Source organism: Pleurodeles waltl, chromosome 7 (genome assembly GCF_031143425.1).
Source record: "Pleurodeles waltl isolate 20211129_DDA chromosome 7, aPleWal1.hap1.20221129, whole genome shotgun sequence".
Classification (NCBI taxonomy): domain Eukaryota; kingdom Metazoa; phylum Chordata; class Amphibia; order Caudata; family Salamandridae; genus Pleurodeles; species Pleurodeles waltl.
The window spans coordinates 282,698,655-282,720,831 of NC_090446.1; the positions used below are offsets into that span (position 1 = coordinate 282,698,655).

At 42.8% G+C, this 22,177-nt stretch overlaps 1 protein-coding gene across 2 annotated transcripts in view; it reads left to right on the forward strand.

The window, feature by feature from the left end:
• The window catches only part of SPATA2 (spermatogenesis associated 2), a 175,997-nt gene extending 154,068 nt beyond the window's left edge, over nucleotides 1-21,929 (forward strand). Inside the window, exons 5-8 of one of the 2 annotated variants that reach the window (XM_069243659.1) lie at nucleotides 7,154-7,327; nucleotides 11,096-11,168; nucleotides 16,550-16,622; nucleotides 21,370-21,929. In XM_069243659.1, the coding sequence (XP_069099760.1) occupies nucleotides 7,154-7,327; nucleotides 11,096-11,168; nucleotides 16,550-16,617 (315 nt within the window). In that variant the 3' untranslated portion in view covers nucleotides 16,618-16,622; nucleotides 21,370-21,929. The remainder of the gene's footprint in view (nucleotides 1-7,153; nucleotides 7,328-11,095; nucleotides 11,169-16,549; nucleotides 16,623-21,369) is intronic. The other variant, XM_069243661.1, reaches the window with a different exon arrangement.
• Nucleotides 21,930-22,177: the final 248 nt, after the last annotated feature.

A 22,177-nucleotide genomic window follows, 5' to 3' on the forward strand; every position in this document is an offset into this window, starting at 1 on the left:
ACACTGAAAAGAGCTCCACAGGAATGCCTGTGAACAAGGTCAGGATTACCGAAACGCGTTGGGCGGTTGTGTAAATTGTTTCTGAACGGATTAATGGAGTTCAGCATTAAAGCATGAAAATCATACAACAACTTTGGAGTGCTGTTAATCTTTCTTAAAAGAAGGAAACAGCGGGATTAAATAACGGCTTGCCTGGCCTTAAACCAGCACCACCAGCAAAACAAAAGTGCGCCGCAGTACGCCACCGAAGGGCAACAACGATAGCATTACGAAGAAGGCGTGGGCAGCCGCCATGAAGAGGAGTGCAGATGGCTACAAATAACCGGAGAGTTAAGTTCAACAGGCAGCGACTGGAGAGTGGCATCCATTGATATAACAACTAACCCGGTAAGGAATAAGAGCGTAATAATTGTAGCGCCCTCAAGGAATGGCTATAACATGGGACAGTGAGATAAAGGGCAAACTGAACAAATGGCAGTTTAATATCTCAGTTAGGTGAAAGTTGCTGTATATATTTTTTGAGCTTCGTGTGCACACAGATAAAAGGTTGAATGGATCAAAGGGAAGCAAAACGGATGGCAATGGCTGCAGAAGTCGTTAACGATGTTACAAATACTTCAGGTTTAGGCACTGATGAAGCAGGTCGAGTGCAAGGTCAAAGCGATACCAAAATGAAATTATGAGAATGGGAAAGATTATCTCGTAAAGAAATCAACAAATGGTGGGAAGTGCTTACATTAAAGAAATATGTGGAGGTCAATAGAGTACAGAGAGGCTTACACATAGGACTCATGCCAAGTCTGCAGGATGCCCGTAGTGCACTTTTGGAGGAATGGGGTGAACATATTTTGAATTCTTCTAGAGGATTGATATTAATTCTGATTAAACATGCAGGAATAGCGTTAGAAAAGATTCAAAATCAATTGAAAATTTTGGAACAAGAGATAGAACGGTTAACATTAACAGAAGACGAATGTAAAATAAAAAGTGATCTCAGTTCTAAAATTCATAAACACGAAGAAACTGTAAAGACACGGAAGCAGTTTAAATTTCAAAGGGATAAATTGGATTATGAAGAGGGAAGAATTTTTACATTTGCCAGGAAATTTCAAAGTATGAAACAAAAGGAACAAATTGATGCTTCACAATCGGAAAAATCTAGCATGGAGTCTGTATCAACAGATACTGATTTAAGTGAAGGAGAGGGAGTTCTGTAACATCAAAAGAACAAAAATCTACCCTTTTAAATGAAATGTGCCTCGCCCTCCAACAACAATCAAAGGATCAGAAAGGTAAAGGAAGAGGGAGAGAACGCGGACAGGGCACTAGAAGAACAAACGAACAAGAAAGGGACAAAGAGGTAAAACAAAAAAATACAAGAGCACAGACGGCAGCATTGTTCAAGAACTAAATGTAATAAATGTTTTCAAGACGAGAAATGTCCCCTGCAGAAGAATCCTTATTGAAGAAGGGTTTGAGTTTTTGTCCTGTTAGTGATGTCGACTTGGTACAAACATGAATAGATCTGTACAAATATGTATGCAAAATCAATCTTGCGAGTATATTTAAAGAGGCGGATGTCAAGGAAATACCAGATTTGCCAGAACCAAGGTATGAATTAACAGTAGGGGACAAAGACACACTTATGACTTTGGTGAATTTAAACACAACATGAAGTGAGAATTAAATAAAAGATGCAGAGGAAATACCAACATTGAGAACAGCACCAACAGAATGACGTCTAAACGCACAAGAAGGGGTAGGTCCTTCCTCAACCGGGCATGTAACAAAACTAAATTTAAACCCCTGAGAAACAAAGGGGCACAACAAGTAAATATAAAAAGTTTGAATTCTATCTTACCCTTCTTGTCGAAGGAGCATTGTGAGAAAATAGTGGTTATGGAAGAAAACACACCAGGCATCATTAAATTATTTTCTCTGGGTCCTACTCAGAACAATGGTCCAAATGTTTTGGTAGCTGAGGGCACTTCTGCTAAGTAGGGGTCTGCGGGGGCTATTGTGGGGGGGATAAATCAGGTTAAAGCCACAGATTTGACCCTCCCTGATACAGATTTAGATGAAGGGATTAGCTGTAGAGTAGCACCACTAATTATTCCAATGACACCCGCAGAAGCACACTCTAATATTGACTCACCCTTGTTAAAACTATTTAGTAGAACCCCTTCGGATCATTTTCTTTCTGATTTAACCCCAGATTTATCCCCATCTGCTACCACAGATCTAGTGTGTCCTCCTGCACAACATGTTGTTTTTTCCGAGTCTCTCAAGTGCCTTGAAAGAATTTTATCATCTATCCTGGAACTTTTGGAGAAATTGGTAAACAATTCAGACCACACTCAAGATATTTTGATTTCTATTTTAAAAGCCTTACTAGTAAATCAAAATATGAGCCATTCCCCGACAGAATGGATTACCTTATCTAAAAAAGAAGCAACTAACAGCTTGGGTCTGAACGTAAATGGTATTAACCTGGAGTATACAACTACTGAGGATTTGAAGATTGAAGGTGAGAAACCTTCTCTCCTTGATAGGGGAACTCAGACTCAAACTGGGAAATCACAGGTGGATAAAGGAGACTTAAAGATAGTGATTCATGCCTCGGAAGAGAATGAGATATATTCTTTGGACAATCTGTTTTCTAATTCTCTTTCTATTCATAATACTACTCCACTGGACCACATCGCCCAGTTTAAGGAAACGGTCCCTACCCCCAGAACAGTACCATTCCCAGTCTTTCTTCCTAAAGATCACCTACTTATAAAGCAGGTGGAGCAAGTAGAGCAAAGTGATCAAATAGAAAGTGATGTGGGGCAGACCAGTAGAATATCCAAAATAAGAGTGGAAAAGGTGGGAAAGAAAAGAAATCGGAGAATTAAAAAAAAAAAAGAACGGAAGGTTAAGTTCGAAGAGAGAGAACAGTTGGAAAATTCAGATACTATGAAACTGGGCCATCCTTTGAAGAATTCTCTGAACAAGACTGAGAGGGCGTTGGTAGCACAAGTACTAGCTCAGATGGATGACCCAGTGACTCCAATCATTTCATGTGTAAGGCCCGACTCTTCCAGCATGTTCCCGGTTGATTTACCCGGGAGTCAGTTTTCTGAGTATGGGAGGAAGACTTGGAGGGGATATAGCCCCTGATGGGCAGACCGACTTACCTGACTATTTGGAATTCTTGGCTATATTTGATTCAAATGTATGCATAAATCAATCGTTCATATTATCATGTTTCTTGGAAATAGATGAGCTCAATCTAATTGAAAGTTCAGATAGTGTTAGGGTCTTCCCTGACCACAGTAAAGGTAGGAGCCAGGCAAAGGTTTGTTTCTATTAAAAAACGACAGTGAAATTAATACTGGCTAATAGTGCCCAGTTACAACGCAGAGGAATAAATGTGATCCCAGTTAGAGAGAAGTCATTGGCTTTGGGTGGGCCGTCCACGACCCAAGGATCTGATCCTATAAATTTAGCCATGAATGGGGGGCGGAAATTGTTTTCCACCTTAGGAGAAAGTGTTCATATTTCATTACACCAAGGTACAAGGGTAGTGAACGTGGTGGAAGGGCCCAAATCGCAGGGCTACGGTGCCATCCAAGAAAATTGGTTAGCGGGGGTATTGAGTAGACCTAAGTCGCGGGGGAAGTTGAGTCAGTCTTGTTTTTAGCTCTGGCCCTACCCTGGCTTCCTGGAATATTGCAGGTCTGGGGAAGGATCAATGTAAAGTACAAGTATTGTGTTCAATGGGGCTTGATTTGATCTGTATTCAAGAAACTTGGTATCTAACCAATTTTATCTGTCCAGGTTATACGGTTTTAAGCAAAAAAGCACTCCCTTCAAAAAAGGGGCATGCTAAAGGGGGAATTTTAAGTAATAGATACAACTGGGAATATGTCATTCTCCCTGATTCTACAAATTTTTATCAAATAGTGCAAGTACATTCTAGAAGGGTGAGAAAATACCCATAACTATTATAAATGTGTATATCCCTCCTGAAAAAGAATGGGACGTTTTACTTCAACAACTTTTTGTACAAAATTTGCTCTATGAGAAACCCCATCAATTTAATCATGATGGGGGACTTAAATTGCAAAGTTTCTAACGCTACGCTTAATGCCTTTAGTAACCGAGATAGAGAAAAATTGCTGAATATCCCAGATATTAAGTTCCTACCTAGAATCAGGACAGATAACAGAGGCATCTCCTTGTTGAAAGGACTAAGGGCCTGTGGCTGTATCATTCTTAATGGGCGTTACAGTATGGATTCTCCTGCAGCTCATACCCATAAGTCATTTAAGAACAACTCTATAATAGACTACATCTGTGCTTCATAAAACCTGGCTCAAAAATGTGGGGATATGGAGGTACTTGACACTGCATATAGTGATCATAAATTCTTAAGGCTTTCCTTATGCCTGAAATTAGGGGCAACAGAATTGTGGTCTTTAAAAGGTATAAATGTAAGCATTATGGGAAAAAGTAGGAGAATGTCTTGGTCGACAGTAAAAATGCTATCAATTAAGCCACTGCTGGAGAATATCACAGGAAATTGGGTATAGGAAGAGGTGTGGGAGAAAGATGCAATCATACAATTTCCCAAGTTGATAAGGAATATTACAGCGCATAAGAAGGCTGAGCGTAATTTAACAAGAGTGGATAATGACCAGCTCCCTATTTGGAATTTTAATAGAGTAATTAATAAGTTAATACGTCAACATCTGGAGTATAAGTCTAAGGAGATGAGTAGGGAAATAACAAAATTAAAAAGAAGAAGATCGAGGCTGAAATTGACAATTCGAAAAAAAAAAGAGGGCCAGAATTGGGTGGCATTGAGGGAAGCGGCCGTAAAGAAAAATCACAGATTATTCTGGTCTATTATATCGGAGGGGTTCGGAAATCGTAAAAATTTGGTGGCCGTCCCGATAGCAGAGGAAGTTTGGAGATCGTATATTCAAGAATTATACGCTGAAATTCAGGGTGCTGATATGTGGAGAGAGGAGATAATATTAAATAGAGGTGGAGAAAGGGGTTACACAGGGATACCAACAGTGAAATAACTAGGAGGGATCATAAAATCAATGTGATCTTCAGCCGCCATGGGCCCGATGAGATCCCAATGACCCTAACTAAAAGGGAGCCTCTGTTATGGGCAAAATTACTTCAACCAGTTTTTGGACTAAGCTATGCCTATGGCACCATACCGGAATCATGGACAGGTAGTATAATAATCCCATTACTTAAAAAGGGAGATAGATCAATTGAGTCTAATTATAGACAAATTGCTTTGTTAGATGCTACTTGAAAGATATTTGTGAAAAGTATACTCATACAATTGTCGGATTGGGTAGAGGAAAAGGGTATATTACCAGTGGAACAGGCAGGCTTTAGAAAAGCCCATAATACCCTAGATAAAATCCTGATTATACAAACTATAATTGACAAGTATATCCAGACTAGGGTAGATATATTGTATGCGGCATTTATCGATTATGCCACAAAATTTGACAGAATAGATAGGGGATGACTGTGGAAAAAACGCCAAGATCTAGGAGATCCATCTGGCCTCCTGCGATTGGTGATTGCCCTATACTCATCAACTTGGTGCAAAATCTTAATGGGCGGAGAACAGGGTTTATCTACTAAGGTATTTACAAAAAATAGTTTAAAACAAGGTTACATACTGGCCCCATTACTGTTCTCCCTCTATATCCATGATCTACCTTTAAGTCTCAAGAACTCCTCTGGTGATGCCCCTGTGGTGGGTGGCAGGCTGATTGTGTGTCTGATGTATGCCGATGACATAGTATTGTATGACATTACCCCAAAAGGCCTAAACCATCGTATGGCGGCTTTGAAAAGTTACTCAGAGAGGCACTACCTGAAAATGAATACAGCTAAGTCACAGGTGGTTTGCTTCTCTGGGAAGATTTGTAGAAGAAAAGTCTTGTTTCCCTGGGTAATAGGTCAACATAAACTGGAACAGCAAACAGCATACCAGTTTTTAGGCAAGATCTTTTCGGCTTCTATAAAAGACGCTGATCACATACGTCAGAATACCAGTAAGGCATTGTCATTAGCCCAAGGCCTCTTGGCCTTTTATAAAGCAAATGGTAAGCGCCATTTTGCCCATTTACTATCAGCCTACCAGGTAAAGATCCCAGCAACTTTATTATATGCGATAGAGTGTATTGATATAAATAAATGTGATTTTTTTTAAAAGACGGAAGACCGTATTCTGAAATGCATGGTCTCTTGTAATCACGCAGTCTTAGGGGCTGCATTACGCCTTGAATTTGGCATTAGGAATATCTTTGTGCAAGGCCTTGTGGCAGTAATAAGAAGGGCGCACAACCTTAAGCACAGGTAAGATTGTACATTGAGAAAACTGGCATATAGCGAGATTTTTAGCAGTCTGAGGGAAAAATCTGTCTTTTTTAGAAATTACATCAAAGCTACTCAACTCCTAGAGTTAGACCTGGAGCTCTGTCCTTCAATTCCTTATGTATCATTAAGAAAGATTCTGAAGGAAGCGTCATGGTCTAAAGGCTTTCTGATGGACACGGAGGCATGTCGTAAAAGAAGAGGTATAGACATATTAATTTCCTCTGTAACTATGAAAATTATGCAACCCTACTTGACTTGGAATTTAAACCATGGGGTGAGGCGATTGTGTATGTTGCTTAGACTAAATAGATTGCCATTGAAAGATCTCACCTCACGGTGGGATGGTTCTAGTAGAATTATGTGATCTATGTCAAGGAGGGGTACAGTCTCTTACACATGTCTTATTTGTTTGCCCGGCTCTCGCTGTTCCAAGGAAATGTTGGTTGAAACCCCTTTTCTTGCATTTTAAGATTAGATCTCATAGAGAGGCATTGGATTTATGTTACTCCCCCCACAATGAAAGATTTTGTTATAAGATTTTTAAATTCTTTCAATCATTTTTGGAGATATTCTGAATTTGGTGTTTTAATCAATGAACTATTATATTATGTATTTATCTATTTTTTATATTGTTCCTTAATGAAATATGTATTTTAATATGGGGAGTTTTTAGGGTTTTGTATTTGTATTTGTATTCATGTGGATCTCTTAGGAGTTCCACAGCATGATAATAAAAATTTTGATTTGAAAGGAAGTCACTGGAAGAGTCGCAAATACCAGGATCACAAAGGCTTTGAAGACTAAAGTGCTGGGAGTTCTGGGTGACTGTGAAAATGAGTGTAAGAACAAGGCTTGCACAGGAGAGGAGTGCAGAGATGAAGCTTGCACAGCAATGGAATGCAGGAAGATCCGGGTGACTCAGGAGGTGAGTGCAGGGGCATTGCTTGCGCAGTACGATTATGAGGTCAAGCCCTGATGGAGGTTCCAACTGGGTATTTATGTGAGAAGCAAAGAGTGTTCCAGGAAGGCACATGTCGCACATCTAAGAGTGGAATCTTCCAATGAACCTGGGGAAATTCACATGATACACACACTAGATATAAGGCCTAACAGGTAGTAGGTGCAAATGGTAATTGATAACAATAACAAGTACAATGGAACCCCGAGTGCATGATGGCTCAATTCAGTGGTTCAGGGTGGAAACGTGACTATCTTAAATAGACCTTTGATATCTGCTGATGCAAAGTTGACTAAGCTTGCAGAGCAACAGAACAGGTGGGCTAGTGGTTCAGGTTTTCTGGGAGTGAAATCATGGAGAGATCGTGACTGGAAGGTGCCACAAGAGAAGCATGACTAGGAGTACCCGGGGCAGGGAGGCGTCACAAGGGAAGGGTGACATGAGCCCAGCGAGTAAAACCCACTGCATATAGGGCAGAAGATGGAGTCGTGAGAGTAACTGATAGTTAGACTTTGTGCATTCCTCCCTGGCAGTCACACAATAGAGGGATTAGGTGCAAAGGTGTCCGCAGATGGGAGGGAGTGGGGGGGCGCTTGCCCTCCTGGATTTATGTACAGCCTGGTGTGCAGGCTCACAATGCATTGCAACATTACAGCCACCCTAGAGTTATGCTGCCTAAACTAGTATGGCTGCAGCCCCTGACAAAAACAGTCGGGAAAGTTGCAGTCCACCCCCTTGAAAAAACTCTGCGGACATCTATTATTAGGTGTGCCTGAATGGGCCATCTGCTGGCAGGATTGGGGTGGCGGAGCTGAGCAAAGCCCCACTTGCAAGTGAATAGGCTCAAATCAAATCAAATCATTAACATTTATAAAGCGCGCTACTCACCCGTGCGTGTCTCAAGGCGCTCAAGGCTGTGCTCTTCCCTCACACAAAGACAGTATCACCTCCACATTGTCACTGCAGCCAGCCTGGAGCCAGAGGAGGGGGGTTAGGACATACCATAGACTTCAAAGAACCTATCTAGAAGTTCTCCCACCTTCTAGAGGAAGGGCACCAAGTGTAAAAATGGACCCTCAAACCCACTCTTCAATTCACTCCTGGAAGGACTCTCAGAGGCCTGCCTGCTGCTGTGATCTGCTGTGCACTCTGGAAGACTGCTTTGCCATACCTGGAAGGACCACTTTGCTGCCTGGAGCCTGCTTAAACTCTACATACAAAGTAGAGCAAACAGCTCAACAAAAGGAAAAAAACAAAGGTGTGCAGTCTTAAGCCCTATAGAGAGAATGAGCTGTGATATTTAGGCAGAGGTAATATTATTAGCATTATGAACATGGTGAAGAGAATAAACAATCTGACCATGACACATGATTTCTAGATATTCCTACCTATCATTAAAACTATACTGAGAGGATAATGAGTGTACCTTCTGCCTTTGCCTGATCTAAAAGGATAGCCTTAGCCCCCATACCTGGATAACTGAATCAGGAATTGGCCTGTAGTGTAGATGGCAGTCCTTCACTGCAGACTGGAAGATCAGTGCCAGTGCATGTTGAACACAACATTCATTCCAAGGCAGTCACACCTGGAGTGCCCCTCAAACCTCCCCTGAGTCAGTGCATCATTTATATAATCACATCCACACTTTTAGAGGTACTGCTTTGAGGAAATGATATGTCTAGATGTTAGAAGCTGTCTCTGAATGGGCAACGCAAGCACTAGTATATCTTGAACTGTGTTCCTAGCCCTGAACAGAATGTACAGAATACATGTTGAGAAAGGCTAACTAAAACAAGCAACTTGTACAATGTATTCTTAAAATAATATTGTGCGAGTTTAAATGTGTAAAATGTCAATGCTAAAAGTGGTCAGCTAAAACGTGTAAGTGTAACACATAAAACAAAGTTAAAATGGAGGACCGACCTGGGTCCAAGAGAGCCTTACTACATTGCCAGTCTGACACGCAACCCAGTGTTATCGATTAGGAACAACAATGGATGGTTTGATTCCAACTGTAAGAAAATTGTAAATAATCTGAAGGAGGCAGTAAAAAGATTACCTAGGGTAAGTAATGAAGTAGTAGCGTGTAGGCGGGCATATAAAACTGCATTGGCAAAAAGGAACCAGGAAATTAAATCTGAGGCCTGGATAGCATTAAATTATACTGCACACAATAAAGAACTCTTGGGTTTATAAGGATAGCTCTTGCCAAAGGAGACTTAACTACGAAGGGATATCCCTTTAAAAGGATGACTTCCATCACCCACCAAAGGTGGAATGCTTCAGTTATTGGGAATCTCATCGTACAGTGATGCTTAGTCACGGAATGGGCTACAACCATCTCTCTCTGAGAAGGAGGGGCTTAGGGATGTTTTTGTCATAGAGGTATGTATTCTAAATACCAAAATGATGAGCACTAAGTGATGTGGACAGCAGAGCGTGAAAGTGATAGTTAAAACTAGCTAAAGTGTGTGCTATTCCTTTTGTTGGCGCGCCTCTGGGCCAGGATTAAAAACAGGGTACTGCGGGGAAAAACTCTGTCCGCTGTTAGTCTCAATAGAAGGTAGACATGTTTCAACCTATGGACCGTCCATCGAGGTGTTGTGGCTTTCTTCAGGCGCTAGTAATGAATGTTTTTTTTAGCAGATCTCATTAGGATTTGTCCTATATTATTGCGGCATAGAATCCGATTATAACCCGAAGCACTTCTAAATAGGATAATAATTGCGAACTGTTTATCCCAGGATCATGCCTTGAGAAAACCATGGTTTAAATATATCGAGGCTTTCTGTAGTAGCTTGGGAATACCAGCTATTTTTAACGATACATCCTCCCTGCTTGGTATCTCGGAGATTAAGCAACTATCACTGAACAAGTTTGAGGAAGACAGGTTTACTTAGGAATGTGCAAAGACAAGTGTTATATTATAATTTGGTGTGTACAGACAAGCATATCCAATTTTATCTGGAACAAGTTTACAAACCTCAGCATAAATTTGGGCTGACCCATTTTAGTCTTAATGTTATTCATCATTTTATCTCTTTACCTCGAGTAAATGGTCAGCCAAAATGGTTACTTGCCCTGTGACAGTGTTTCACAACAATAAACCTTGCACCTTTTTGTGAAATTCCACCACTGCAAATTTTAATGCCGCTATTACAGAAATTCAGTTTTAGACAGTGCCGACATGGGTTGCTTTTTTGCAACAAGTGCATTCTCATGACGTCTGTATTGCTGTCTCCAGATTTCTATGGGGGTTATTTGGATAAGCAAATGGTTGAGTGGGTAAGCTGCTATGAGTGAAATGTCTCCTTCTAATACAACAATTGTAGTGCTGTATATTTATTGTGTTTTTAAATATGTAATTTTTATATAGTCTCTTTTATAAAAATGTTATTATGTGAACTTTTATGGTTTTTAATATGGAAAACCGAAAAAAGTACTTTATGACTGTGACTCTACTACTCATAACTCCACATCTATACACTTATATATGTTCACTAAAAAATGCGCAGGTTAAAGTAACGTTTAAGTTAAGGTGTGTGTGACAGGTAAGTACAAATGGATATGTGAATACGCAGTTTTGGGTTTACGGATTTACTCTTCATTTGTTTTCTCCAATAATTGTCTCTTCCTTTTGCTTATCTTCCTCTATCTCTACTTATTTTGTATGTCTGTAGACTGTATTCTTTTCCTTCTTTCCTGTTCCTTATTGTCTTTTCTTTCCGGTTACAGGTTGGTGCCTCAGGGACCCAGGAGATCGTCCACTGGGAGAAGGAGAGAAAACAAGAGGCCTGTTTTAGAAAAGGTACGTTTTTGGCTATCTGGTAGGTATTGGTCCTTCCTCTCTGGTTTTTCCTTTCTCCTGGTTTCTGTCCTTGTTTATTTCCTGGTTTCTCCTGTGCCCTTTCCTCCCTAGAGTCGGTTAGCATCTAGAGTGCTCTTTACTATTCTCTTTCTGACGTCCTTGCTCTCTGTCTCACTGCCTTTAATATACATTTTATTTTCCTTCACATTTTCTTGCTCTTAATTTTAGTACTGTGGTTCCTTTCACCCAGTGCCTTGTCTTTCCTTTGGTCAGTGATTTTTTTCTTGGGTCTTATAGTAAATAATAAAGAAAACACCAGTGGTCCCCAGTTTCAGTGCCCTTTTAAACTTCCCGACCCTCCCTAGCTCGTGTCCCGTACCTGGTGAGGCCGCGTTCTTCCTGGAACGTGGCCGGCTCCTTCGCACCGTCTCTCCCTCAGTCGCCTTAAGGCACGTTCCGGTGTGGTGTTCCCTGCTGTCGGACTCCAAGGCCCTCCGTCGTGGTTGTCTATCTTTGGTTGCCTTCCATCCGCTTCTTCGATTATCTGCACTCCTCCTCCACTTCTGGGTCGCCGACTCTGCCCTTGTCCCCTTCTCCGTTCTGGTCCGCGTCTCCTCTATGGCCCACGTCTCCTCTCCTGTCTGCGTCTCCTCTCTGGTCCGCCTCTCCTCTCCTATCCGCGTCTCCTCTCCTCTCTGCGTCTCCTCTCCTCCCCTCGTCTCCTCTCCTCTTTGTGTCTCCTCTCCTCCATGCATCTCCTCTCCTCTCCGCGTCTCCTTGCCAGCAGCTTTCTGTTTGTCCTCGTGCCACCTCTTCCTCCCCAGAGTCAGCAAGATGTATAGGTTTGACCTCTATGCCGGCATACGGAGAAGTACCCCTGGGGTACCTCCAGTCGGGCCCAGACCCTTGCACTCCATCACATTCCCTCCCCCTTGAGAGTGGCTGTTGGAGCCACGGGTTGGTTGGATACCTAGATAGAAAGTCAGCATTGGAAAGAAGGGATCCTGGGGAGTGCTATTCCTGAAATAAAAAGGGCTGTAATGATAAGAACCAACTGAGTACTCGGGAATTCGTATCCTTGTGTTTCGATGTCCAGGTTAGTGGGGCGTAGTCCGTAAGGTGGGTAAAGGGCCCTCCTAAGAGATAGTATTGAAGAGATTCATTTGCCCATTTTATCGCAAGACATTCTTTCTCCACTGTGGGATAATGTTTTTCTCTAGGTAGCAGTTTTCTACTGATATATACGATTGAATGATATTGGCCGTCGTCTCCTTCTTGTGATAGCACTGCTCCTAATCCCTGGTCGGAAGCATCAGTTTGTAATTGAAATGGTTTGTGAAAATCCAGACAATGTAAGATCGGTTTGGTGGTTAGTAAGGACTTTAGGTTGAAGAATCGTTGCCTCTCTAGTTCGGTCAACTGGTTTATGTGATCTGGTCGTCTCTTCTCCAACATAGCTTTAAGAGGAGCGGCTATGTCAGAAAAGTGTGGAATAAATTGCCTATAATAACCAACCATACCCAGGAAGCCTCTTACATCTTTTATGTTCTTTGGGACTAGTATTTGAGTGATGGCTTCTACTTTCTATATCTGTAGTTTGAGTGTTCTGTTTTCAATTACATAACCTAAATAATTGATTGTATTCTGAGCAATTTTGCATTTGTCCGGGTTAGCAGTTAAGCCAGCCTGTCGAAGAGCTTTTAGTATGTCTGATAAGTGAGTTAAATGGTCCTCCCATGTCTTACTGTATATTACAAAATCATCTAGATATGCTGCCGCATAATCTTGATAAGGTCGCAACACAATATCGGTTAATCTTTGAATGGTGGCTGGAGCCCCATGCAACCCAACGGGTAATACTGTGAACTGATATAACCCAGAGGGTGTTGCAAAGGCTGTTTTTTTCTTTTCTGCTGCTTCTAGGGGAATCTGCCTATAGCCTTTTGTTAAATCCAAAGTAGTTAGGTATTTTGCATGTCCTAATCTTTCTAGAAGCTCATATATGCGTGGCATGGGGTAAGTGTCGAAGTGTGATAGGGAATTTAACTGTCGAAAATCTATGCAGAAACTAATAGACCCATCAGGTTTGGGAACCAATACTATAGGGGAACACCAGGGGCCGGACAATGGTTCAATAACACCTGCTTTTATCATTTCCATGACCTTTTTTACCAACACTTGCTTACTGGCTTCCAGTATTAGGTAGGGTCTTTGTCGGGAGACTACCATCTAGGGTACGAATGCGATACTTTATGAGGTGAGTCCTACCAGGTTTTGTAGAAATCACTCTATTGTGCTTCTGTACTATTTCTTCTAGTTGATGGCGTTGGGAAGGGGTAAGGTTAGAACCAAAGTGGGGCTTGCTTTCTTGTTTGGACTCAGGAGGGGTAGGAAATTTTGGTATTTCTGACTCAGGGCAGGTAGTAACATACAGATCTACATTCTGGTCTTCTTTCTCATGCCACGTCTTTAACAGGTTAATGTGGTATATTTGACTTTTATCTTATCCTACGGGTATTTCAATCCTATTTGTTACCGGGGTGATTTTTTCAAGGACGGTATACAGTCCCTGCCAACGGGCCAACAATTTATTCTCAGTCGTAGGCAGGAGTATTAACACTTTTTGTCCTATAGTTAGGTCACGGTTCTTACTTCTAGTATCATACTGAGCCTTCTGTCTCGTCTGGGTCTCTTTTAGTTGAGTGTGGGCGTCCTCCCATACTGTATGTAAACTGTCTTGTAATTTGCTAGTATAGGTAAGTATGTCTTTTATCTCCTTGTCTGTTTCCTCCCACTGCTCCGCCATCATTTCTAACATTTTCCGGGGTTGTCTTCCGAACAGGAGTTCAAACGGGCTATGTCCAGTGGAAGACTGCACATGTGTACTTGTGGCATACAATACCAAAGGTAATTTTTTATCCCAATTCCTAGCGGAATCGTTTATGGTTTTCCGTAGGAGATTCTTGATGGTTTTATTATAATGTTCTACAAGACTGTCTGTCTGCGGATGGTAAACTGACGTCCGTATTTGTTGGACGCCCAGAGTCTGACATTTTTCGGACATTAACCGGGACATGAAAAGGGTTCCCTGGTCGGTTAGGAGTTCTTTAGGGACTCCGACTCAGGAAAATAATTCTTTCATGGCTTGAGCCACGCTCTTCGTAGTCATACTTGCCAAAGGTATGGCCTCCGGATATCTAGTTGCATAGTCTACAAGAACCAGGATATATTGGTGACCATTAGATGAAGGTATCAATGGACCCACCAGGTCCATACGCACCTGTGTGAATGGGGTCTCTATAATAGGTAACAGAAGGAGGTGAGCCTTGGGATCCATAAAGGGGTTAATTAATTGTTGGCAATGTTTTCTTATGTCACCATATATCCTCGGTCAATAAAATCTCCTTGTTATATATTCTTCCATCTTCTCTCTTCCTATATGACCTTCCCCCGTGTCCCCATGTGCTAAGTGAAGTACCTGGTCCTGGTAATCTTTTGGAACTAACAATTGTGGTTTCCTGTTCCCTGGTTAAGGGATTACTCGATACAGTAAATCATTGCTAATGTGAAAATATGGACCTACTGTGTGATTCTGTTTGGTCAGAGCAGCATGCCTTGTGTGCTTTAAAGTAGGATCGTCTTGCTGAGACTGTCAGAATTGTCCTGCGACCGAGGATATCGGCTTCTTGGAATTAGGGTTAGGTTCATTATTACCATTATCCTCCCCATAGTAGGCCTTCTTTTCCTCTAGTTTTTGTGACCTTGTTAGCTTTTCTCTGGGCATAGTGTTTTCTATTTCTGATGAGGAAAAAGTAGCCTCAGCCCACCAGGATTCGGTCTGATTAGTATGTTCTAGGCTATCTAGGAGTTCGGGAAATTATATATAATCAGTTCCTATAATGAGTTCCTCGATGAAGACAGGGATGGCTCCTACGATAATGGATTCTTCTTTTTCTCACCATTTCACCTGTATGATAGCGACTGGGTATGTTTTACTATCCCTGTGTACACACATGATCAGTACCTCTTTTCCCGTTACCCATTGTTCTGGGTGGACATATTTGTGATTGATGACACTTTGACTACAACTGGAGTCTACTAGTGTTTTCTTTATTTCTTGATTCACACCAAGGAATGTAGAGTATCAAGTAATGGTATTGCCTAACCACAATACCTTTCCTCTGGCCATCCCTATCTCCATTGGTTCCCCTTGATTCTGTTTTTGAGGACAATATTGTGCAATGTGTCCCCATTCCACACAGTTAAAACATTGGGGTTTCGCCATGGGTTCTTTTAGGGGGCCTCGAGAAGGGTAGGGTTTTTCTATATTTGACCCAGTTAACGGTTTGATAGGGAAAGATTGGGGGGAGGGCTTAGGAAGCGGAGAATTTGTTCTATAGCTTGAGCCCCGAAGGTCTGGAGCCCGGTGATAAGCACAAGCTAGTTCCACCGCAGTGGAGTTGTCCAGGCCTGGTTGTTGTTTGATCCAGTTCCTCGTGGATGTAGGCAATGCTTCTAGATATTGTTCTAATACTGTGGCTTGAAACATTTCTTCCTTGGTAGTGTCTGCAGGGGTCAACCATTTGTTAGCTTTATGGTGTACCATGTAATAAAGAGTACGGGGATTCTCGGGACTCACTCATTTAGTACGTCGAAATCAGATTCGATAACTTTCCCGGTCTAATCCCACACGTTCTAGGATAGCCTTTTTGATGTCCACATATGGGGTTATGCCACCTGGGTTTACTGCTTGATAGGCAGCCTGTAGAGGCCCCGTTAGTAAAGGAGCAATATATTGTCCCCATCTCTCTGGCGGCCCATTAGCCGAACTTGCTACCCTTTAAAAGTTTGTGAAAAATGCGTCGGGTCATCATTCTCCTGGTACTTCTGTAATACGGTACTAGGGACATTTGGGTGTACTCTGGTTGTAACTATTGTCTCTGTGAGCTTCCCTATTGCGGTCTCGTGTACTAATTGATTATTGGCAATAATCGTTGCTTGACTTTTGAATGCGGTTTGTAAAGTCTCACGCTCTTCCTTAGCCTCTTTGATTTGTTCCTCCCACACTAGCTGTAAATGTTTTTGGCCTTTGGCTAACTGGGCGAACATATCTGCCAGGGTGGGTTTCTCCTCCATTTTATTTATCCTGTCTTGTAGGAAGATAGAATCCCACTTCTGACACCACTTGTGTCAGGTAAGTACAAATGGATACGTGAATACGCAGTTTGGGGTTTACGGATTTACTCTTTATTTGTTTTCTCCAATAATTGTCTCTTCCTTTTCCTTATCTTTCTCTATCTCTACTTATTTTGTATGTCTGTAGACTATATTCTTCTTTTCCTTCTTTCCTGTTCCTTATTGTCTTTTCTTTTCGGTTACAGGTTGGCGCCTCAGGGACCCAGCAGATCATCCACTGGGAGAGGGAGAGAAAACAAGAAGCCCGTTTTAGAAAAGGTACGTTTTTGGCTATCTGGTAGGTATTGGTCTTTCCTCTCTGGTTTATCTTTTCCCCTGGTTTCTGTCCTTGTTTATTTCCTTGTTTCTCCTGTGCCCTTTCCTCCCATGAGTCGGTTAGTATCTAGAGTGCTCTTTACTATTCCCTTTCTGACGCCCTTGCTCTCTGTCTCACTGCCTTTAATATACCTTTTTTTTTCTTTCACATTTTCTTGCTTATAATTTTAGTACTGTGGTTCCTTTCACCCAGTGCCTTGTCTTTCCTTTGGTCAGTGATTTTTTTCTTGGGTCTTCTAGTAAATAATAAACAAGTGCTCCTCAGTTGCAGTGCCCTTTTAAACTTCCCTCCCCTCCCCAGCTCGTGTCCCATACCTGGTGAGGAGACGTTCCTCCTGGAATGTGGCCGGCTTCTTCGCACTGTCTCTCCTTCAGTCTCCTTGAGGCGCGTTCCAATGTGGTGTTCCCTGCCATCGGACTCCAAGGCCCTCCATTGTGGTCATCTCTCTTCGGTTGCTTTCCGTCCGCTCCTTCGATTCTCTGCACTCCTCCTCCGCTTCCGTGTCGCCGACTCTGACCTTGTCCACTTCTCCGCTCTGGCCCGCGCCTCCTCTCTGGTCCGCATCTGCTCTCCTGTCTGTGTCTCCTCTCCGGTCCGTCTCTCCTCTCCTCCCCGCGTCTCCTCTCCGCGTCTCCTTGCCGGCGGCTTTCTGTTTGTCCTGGCGCCGTCTCTTCCTCCCGAGAGTCAGCATGACGTAGAGGTTTGACCTCTATGCCGGCATGCGGAGAAGTACCCCCGGGGTACCTCCAGTCCGGCCCAGATCCTTGCACTCCATCTCAGTGTGATAAAAGCTTAGAAATTCACCGAAAGAAATAAGGTTAAAGTAACGTTATAGGTAGGTGAATTTGTCAGTGACAACCTTAACACTTGAACTAAAAAACACAGAAATTCACCACTTATAGTTAGCGGAGCTAACTGTAACATGCGCCCCTGCATTGCACTGCTTATGACCTCTTATGTTATGTCAGACATTACATGGTTCTCTGGCATCATTTAAGACATCACTGATGACATTTCAAATCACATCATTGATGACATCACTGGTTTGTTTTTTTAGTCAATTTCAAGTTTTTTTTAACTTTAAGTAATATTTTATTACCACATGTAAAATCAACCCTCCCCCCCATGCATGCACAGTGCAGAGTTGGCCACAGGGCCTTATGGTTTTTAAAGGGGAAGGGGCACCACATTGCCCTCCTTCCTGAGCCTAATTAAGACAATTAGGCCCTGGGGATCCCAGGTCCTTAAGTTTTTTAAAGGGGAGGGGGACCAAGTGCCCCCATTCCACAAGCCTTATTAGGCCCTGGGGACCCCATCCACCAGGGCCTTTTTTTTTAAAGGGGAGGGGGGATGTGGCCCCTTCCTTGAGACTTATAAGGCCCTACTCCCCAGGGCTGTTTTTTAATGAAAGGGGTGGCGCCTGCCCCCCCGCCAGAGCCTTATAAGGCCCTGGGAACCTGATGCCCCAGGGCCTTTCTTTATGAAAGTGGAGGGCTGTCCATGTTGCACCCATCCCGAGTTTATAATGCCCTGGGGGACCCCATCCCCCACAGCCTGTTTTTTATGAACGTGGAGTAGGGCTGCATTGCTCCCCCTCCACAAGCCTTCATCACACCATGCTGTTTTTTTAATGAAAAGGGAGGGGCCTGAGTGCCCCCCAAGCCTTGTTAGGGTTATTACTAAACTTAATGGGGGGGCATACACACTTTTTTATGAAAGAGGAGGAGGCTGTGTGGCCTGCATCCCAAGCTCCATGAGGCCCTCGGGACCCCATCCACCAGGGCCACTTATTTAAATAAAGTGAAGGGGACTCCCATCCCTGGGGTTTTCAACACTTAAAGCTGGGTGCCCTGGTCCCCACCCAGGGCACCCACCATATAGTCGTTGGGGGTCATGGGGCAGCCCCAAAGCCCCTTTGGCCCAGATGGCTCCCCGCATACAGAGGCTGCTGACATTGCACCTGTCCAAACGAGCAGGCACTAATGCTGTTCCCTCTGTGAGCAAGCAAAATTTTGATCTATTTTCCTACCTGCATCAGTGCCGATAGGGAAACAGACCAAAAGTCTGCTCCCAGAGGGTGTGAGCATTTTTAAAGCTTTCACCTTCTGGAAACAGACTTAGGGCTTGATTGATATTTTGGCAGATGGGTTACTCCATTGCAACGGTGATGGATATCCCGTCTGCCAAAATCTAAATACCATAGAAACAATGGTATTTAGATTTTCGCTGAATGGAATATCCGTCACAGTTGCAACAGAGTAATCCCTCCACCGAGATCTAAAACAGGCCCTTAGTGCTTGCTCCTGCTTGGTGGGAGATTAAAAAATGCTCCCACCAAGCCAAGCGGGAGCCAACACAGGTTTCCTTGCCTGCGCCACAGGTGGGAAACTGCTATGTCCTCGGGATGGGCTCTGGGACAGAGCATTTGAGCTGCCCCTAGGGATGGGGTCCGTGGGCCTTTTATGGCTCGAGTGGGGGTGCCTCTTGGCCCGCCTCCCCATTTTGTAAAATTTTTGAAGCGGGGGATCCCTGGGGCTGTTAGAGGCTCAGGGATGAGGGGCATGTGGCCCCCTCTACATATAAGCTAAACTCAGCCCAGAGGGTGGGCTCTCTTGGGTCTTAAAAGTCTCAGAAAAGGGGGCCGTGTGCCCCCCTCCCCCATCATGCAAATTTCATCCTCTGGGTGGACTCCCCAGGACCTTTAATGGCTTGATGAGGGGGAGTCTGCTTTATTTTATGAATACAGCACCGAGGGGGCATAAACTTAATAAATGTGGCTCGCTGCCATTTTGTTTTTTGATGGCGCAGAACTCCAGTAGGATCACCACATTTTTGACTGATTATGTTGGTTTTTGGTCCCAGAGGTCCCTCTGGGTTCCCCCAATGGGCCTAGGGGCTCAGGGCATCCCTACCCTGTCCACTTATACTATTTTTCTTTTTTTACTTCAGGACAGGGAACTAAGGGCCAGATGTAGCAATTTCTGAATTTGCGATTTGGAAATTGCGAGTTGGTGCGACTCGCAATTTCAGAATCGCAAATTCGGATGCAGAACGGGTTCTCAGACACTGTATGCGAATCACTATGGGGTCGCAAAAACCCACCTCATTAACATTAATGAGGTGGGTCGCATTTTGCGACCCCATAGCGATTCCCTGCACCCACAGGGATGGTGGCCTGCTGGAGACAGCAGACCTCCATGTCTGTGACTGCTTTTTAAATAAAGCAGTTTTTTTTTTGTATTGCAGCCCGTTTTCCTTAAAGGAAAACGAGTTGTAATACAAAAAAAGAACGAAACCATTTGTTTTTGTTTTTTCAGAGTAGGCAGTGGCCCATTGGACCACTGCCTCCTCTGAAATCATTTTTTGGGCAACATTCACAAAGGGGAAGGGGTCCCATGGGGACCCCTTCCCTTTTGCGAATGGGTTACCACCATTGTGACACTGGTGGTAACTGCGAATTGCTTTGCGACCGCATTCTCGGTCACAAAGCAATTTAGCATTGCAGCGCGAGTCGCAAATAGGAAGGGGACACCCCTTCCTATTTGCGTGTCGCATTCACATTTTGTGAGTCGGTACCGACTTGCAAAATGTGAACGAGCATCGCAATGCGCATTTTGCATGGCGCAAACTGCGATTTTCGCAGTTTGCTCCATGCAAAATGCTACCTACATATCTGGCCCCATGTCCCTGAGTACTGTAATGGCTGCCAGCAACATTTCTCTCATGTTTCTGCCAGCTAATCAGAACACTTGTCCTGCGGGAGTCTGACTCCCATAAGAGTGAGATGGCTCAAGAGAAATAACTCTCCCTTTTTAAATTGGCACTCCTATTAGAGTCTCTGGAAACTCTAGTGGACTCAACCGTCAAGATATACCAACATTTTTGACCCTCGATTTCTCAAAAACTACTGGACGGATTTACACCAAATCTAAAAAAGTGAAATCTGTGGACCGAGATTTAGATTCCTGCCAAATTTGGTGTACTTCCGTTCAGCAGTTTTTGTCTGTAAAAGAAGTCTTTAGAAAATGGATTGGGATTTTGTTTTGAGACCCTCTTTTTCTCAGCTCTCGCTTGAGCGATCCCCCCAAAACTTTCCCTGCACAAACTAGCAAATAATTATCACCTGTTTGGTTTTGTGGAGACTTGTCAAATGGTGGCAAAGTTGTTAGCAACTCAAAAAATCATTTTCCTATGAACCAGCTGACCTATATATATATATATATATATATATATATATATCAAGGATGAATACTTCTTAGTCCCCGTCTTTCCTTTCCTCAGAGACAGAACCCAAAGAAACAAGCGCCTCAGCTCCAGTATACACACATATATATATATCCTTGCATAGTTGCTACTTTGGTGTCAATGTGGCCCGTGACCTGGAAGGTTTTAGGTCTACGGGCCCAGGAATGCTAAATGTACTTTTGTTGTTAAGAGGCAACGTATAAATGATCAGCAAAGAAGGACTCATTGAAATCTGATGCCATTTTGAGAAAGACGGTTAGTCGAAACGCATCAATGGCAATTGAGTGCTCTTTATAAACAAAGGAGAAACTTTATTATTCCAGGGAGTGCGGTGTCATTTTTTTGTTTTACATATATGTTGGGGTAATGGTCTAGCCCAAAACGCCAGCACCAGCAGTGAGGGTGCGCTGCCCTGAGACCAATTTGTTTTTTTTTGTATTTAAGGTGGCAGCAGCACCCGACACCTTCAGCAAAGAGATCTTTACCTATGGAGAAATTTGCGGTGATACAAATCGCTGCGTAGTGTACTAACACTGGGAGACTTCGACAGCCTGGAAGGCAAGGACTCTCATCACGCCATCCAATTAAACCATAAGAGAATATATATCTCCAGGATTATATGAGGTATATCCTTTGCATAATTGCTACTTTGGTGACGATGCAGCCCGTGACCTGGAAGGATTTAGGTCTACGGGCCAGGGAATGCAAAATGTACTGTTGTTCTTAAGAGGCATAAGGAGGCAATATGTACCGGATGAGATATATGTGACTGCATTTGGAGGCTGGTAAGAGATGGCTTGGTTGTAATGCAGTTAAAGAACCCAAAGCAAAGAACATTGGACTCCAACTACCAGAATGCCTCTTAATAAAATGTACAAATGATCAGCAAAGAAGGACTCATTGAAATCTGATGCCATTTTGAGAAAGACGGTTAGTTGAAATGCATCATTGGCAATTGAGTGCTTTTTATAAACAAAGGAGAAACTTTATTATTCCTGGGAGTGCGGTGCCATTTTTTGCTTTGCCATATATATATATATATATATATATATATATATATATATATATATATATATATATATATGTATTTCTATTAAAAAAACAAAGTTTAAAGCTTTGTTATAGCTAGAAAATCTTATACACTGCCCATATCAATGTAGTGTGCAGTGCAGGGGCCACCTTGTGGCCCTCAACACTTTTCTCTGCCAGTCTTCTTATATATATATATATATATATATTCGTATATATATAT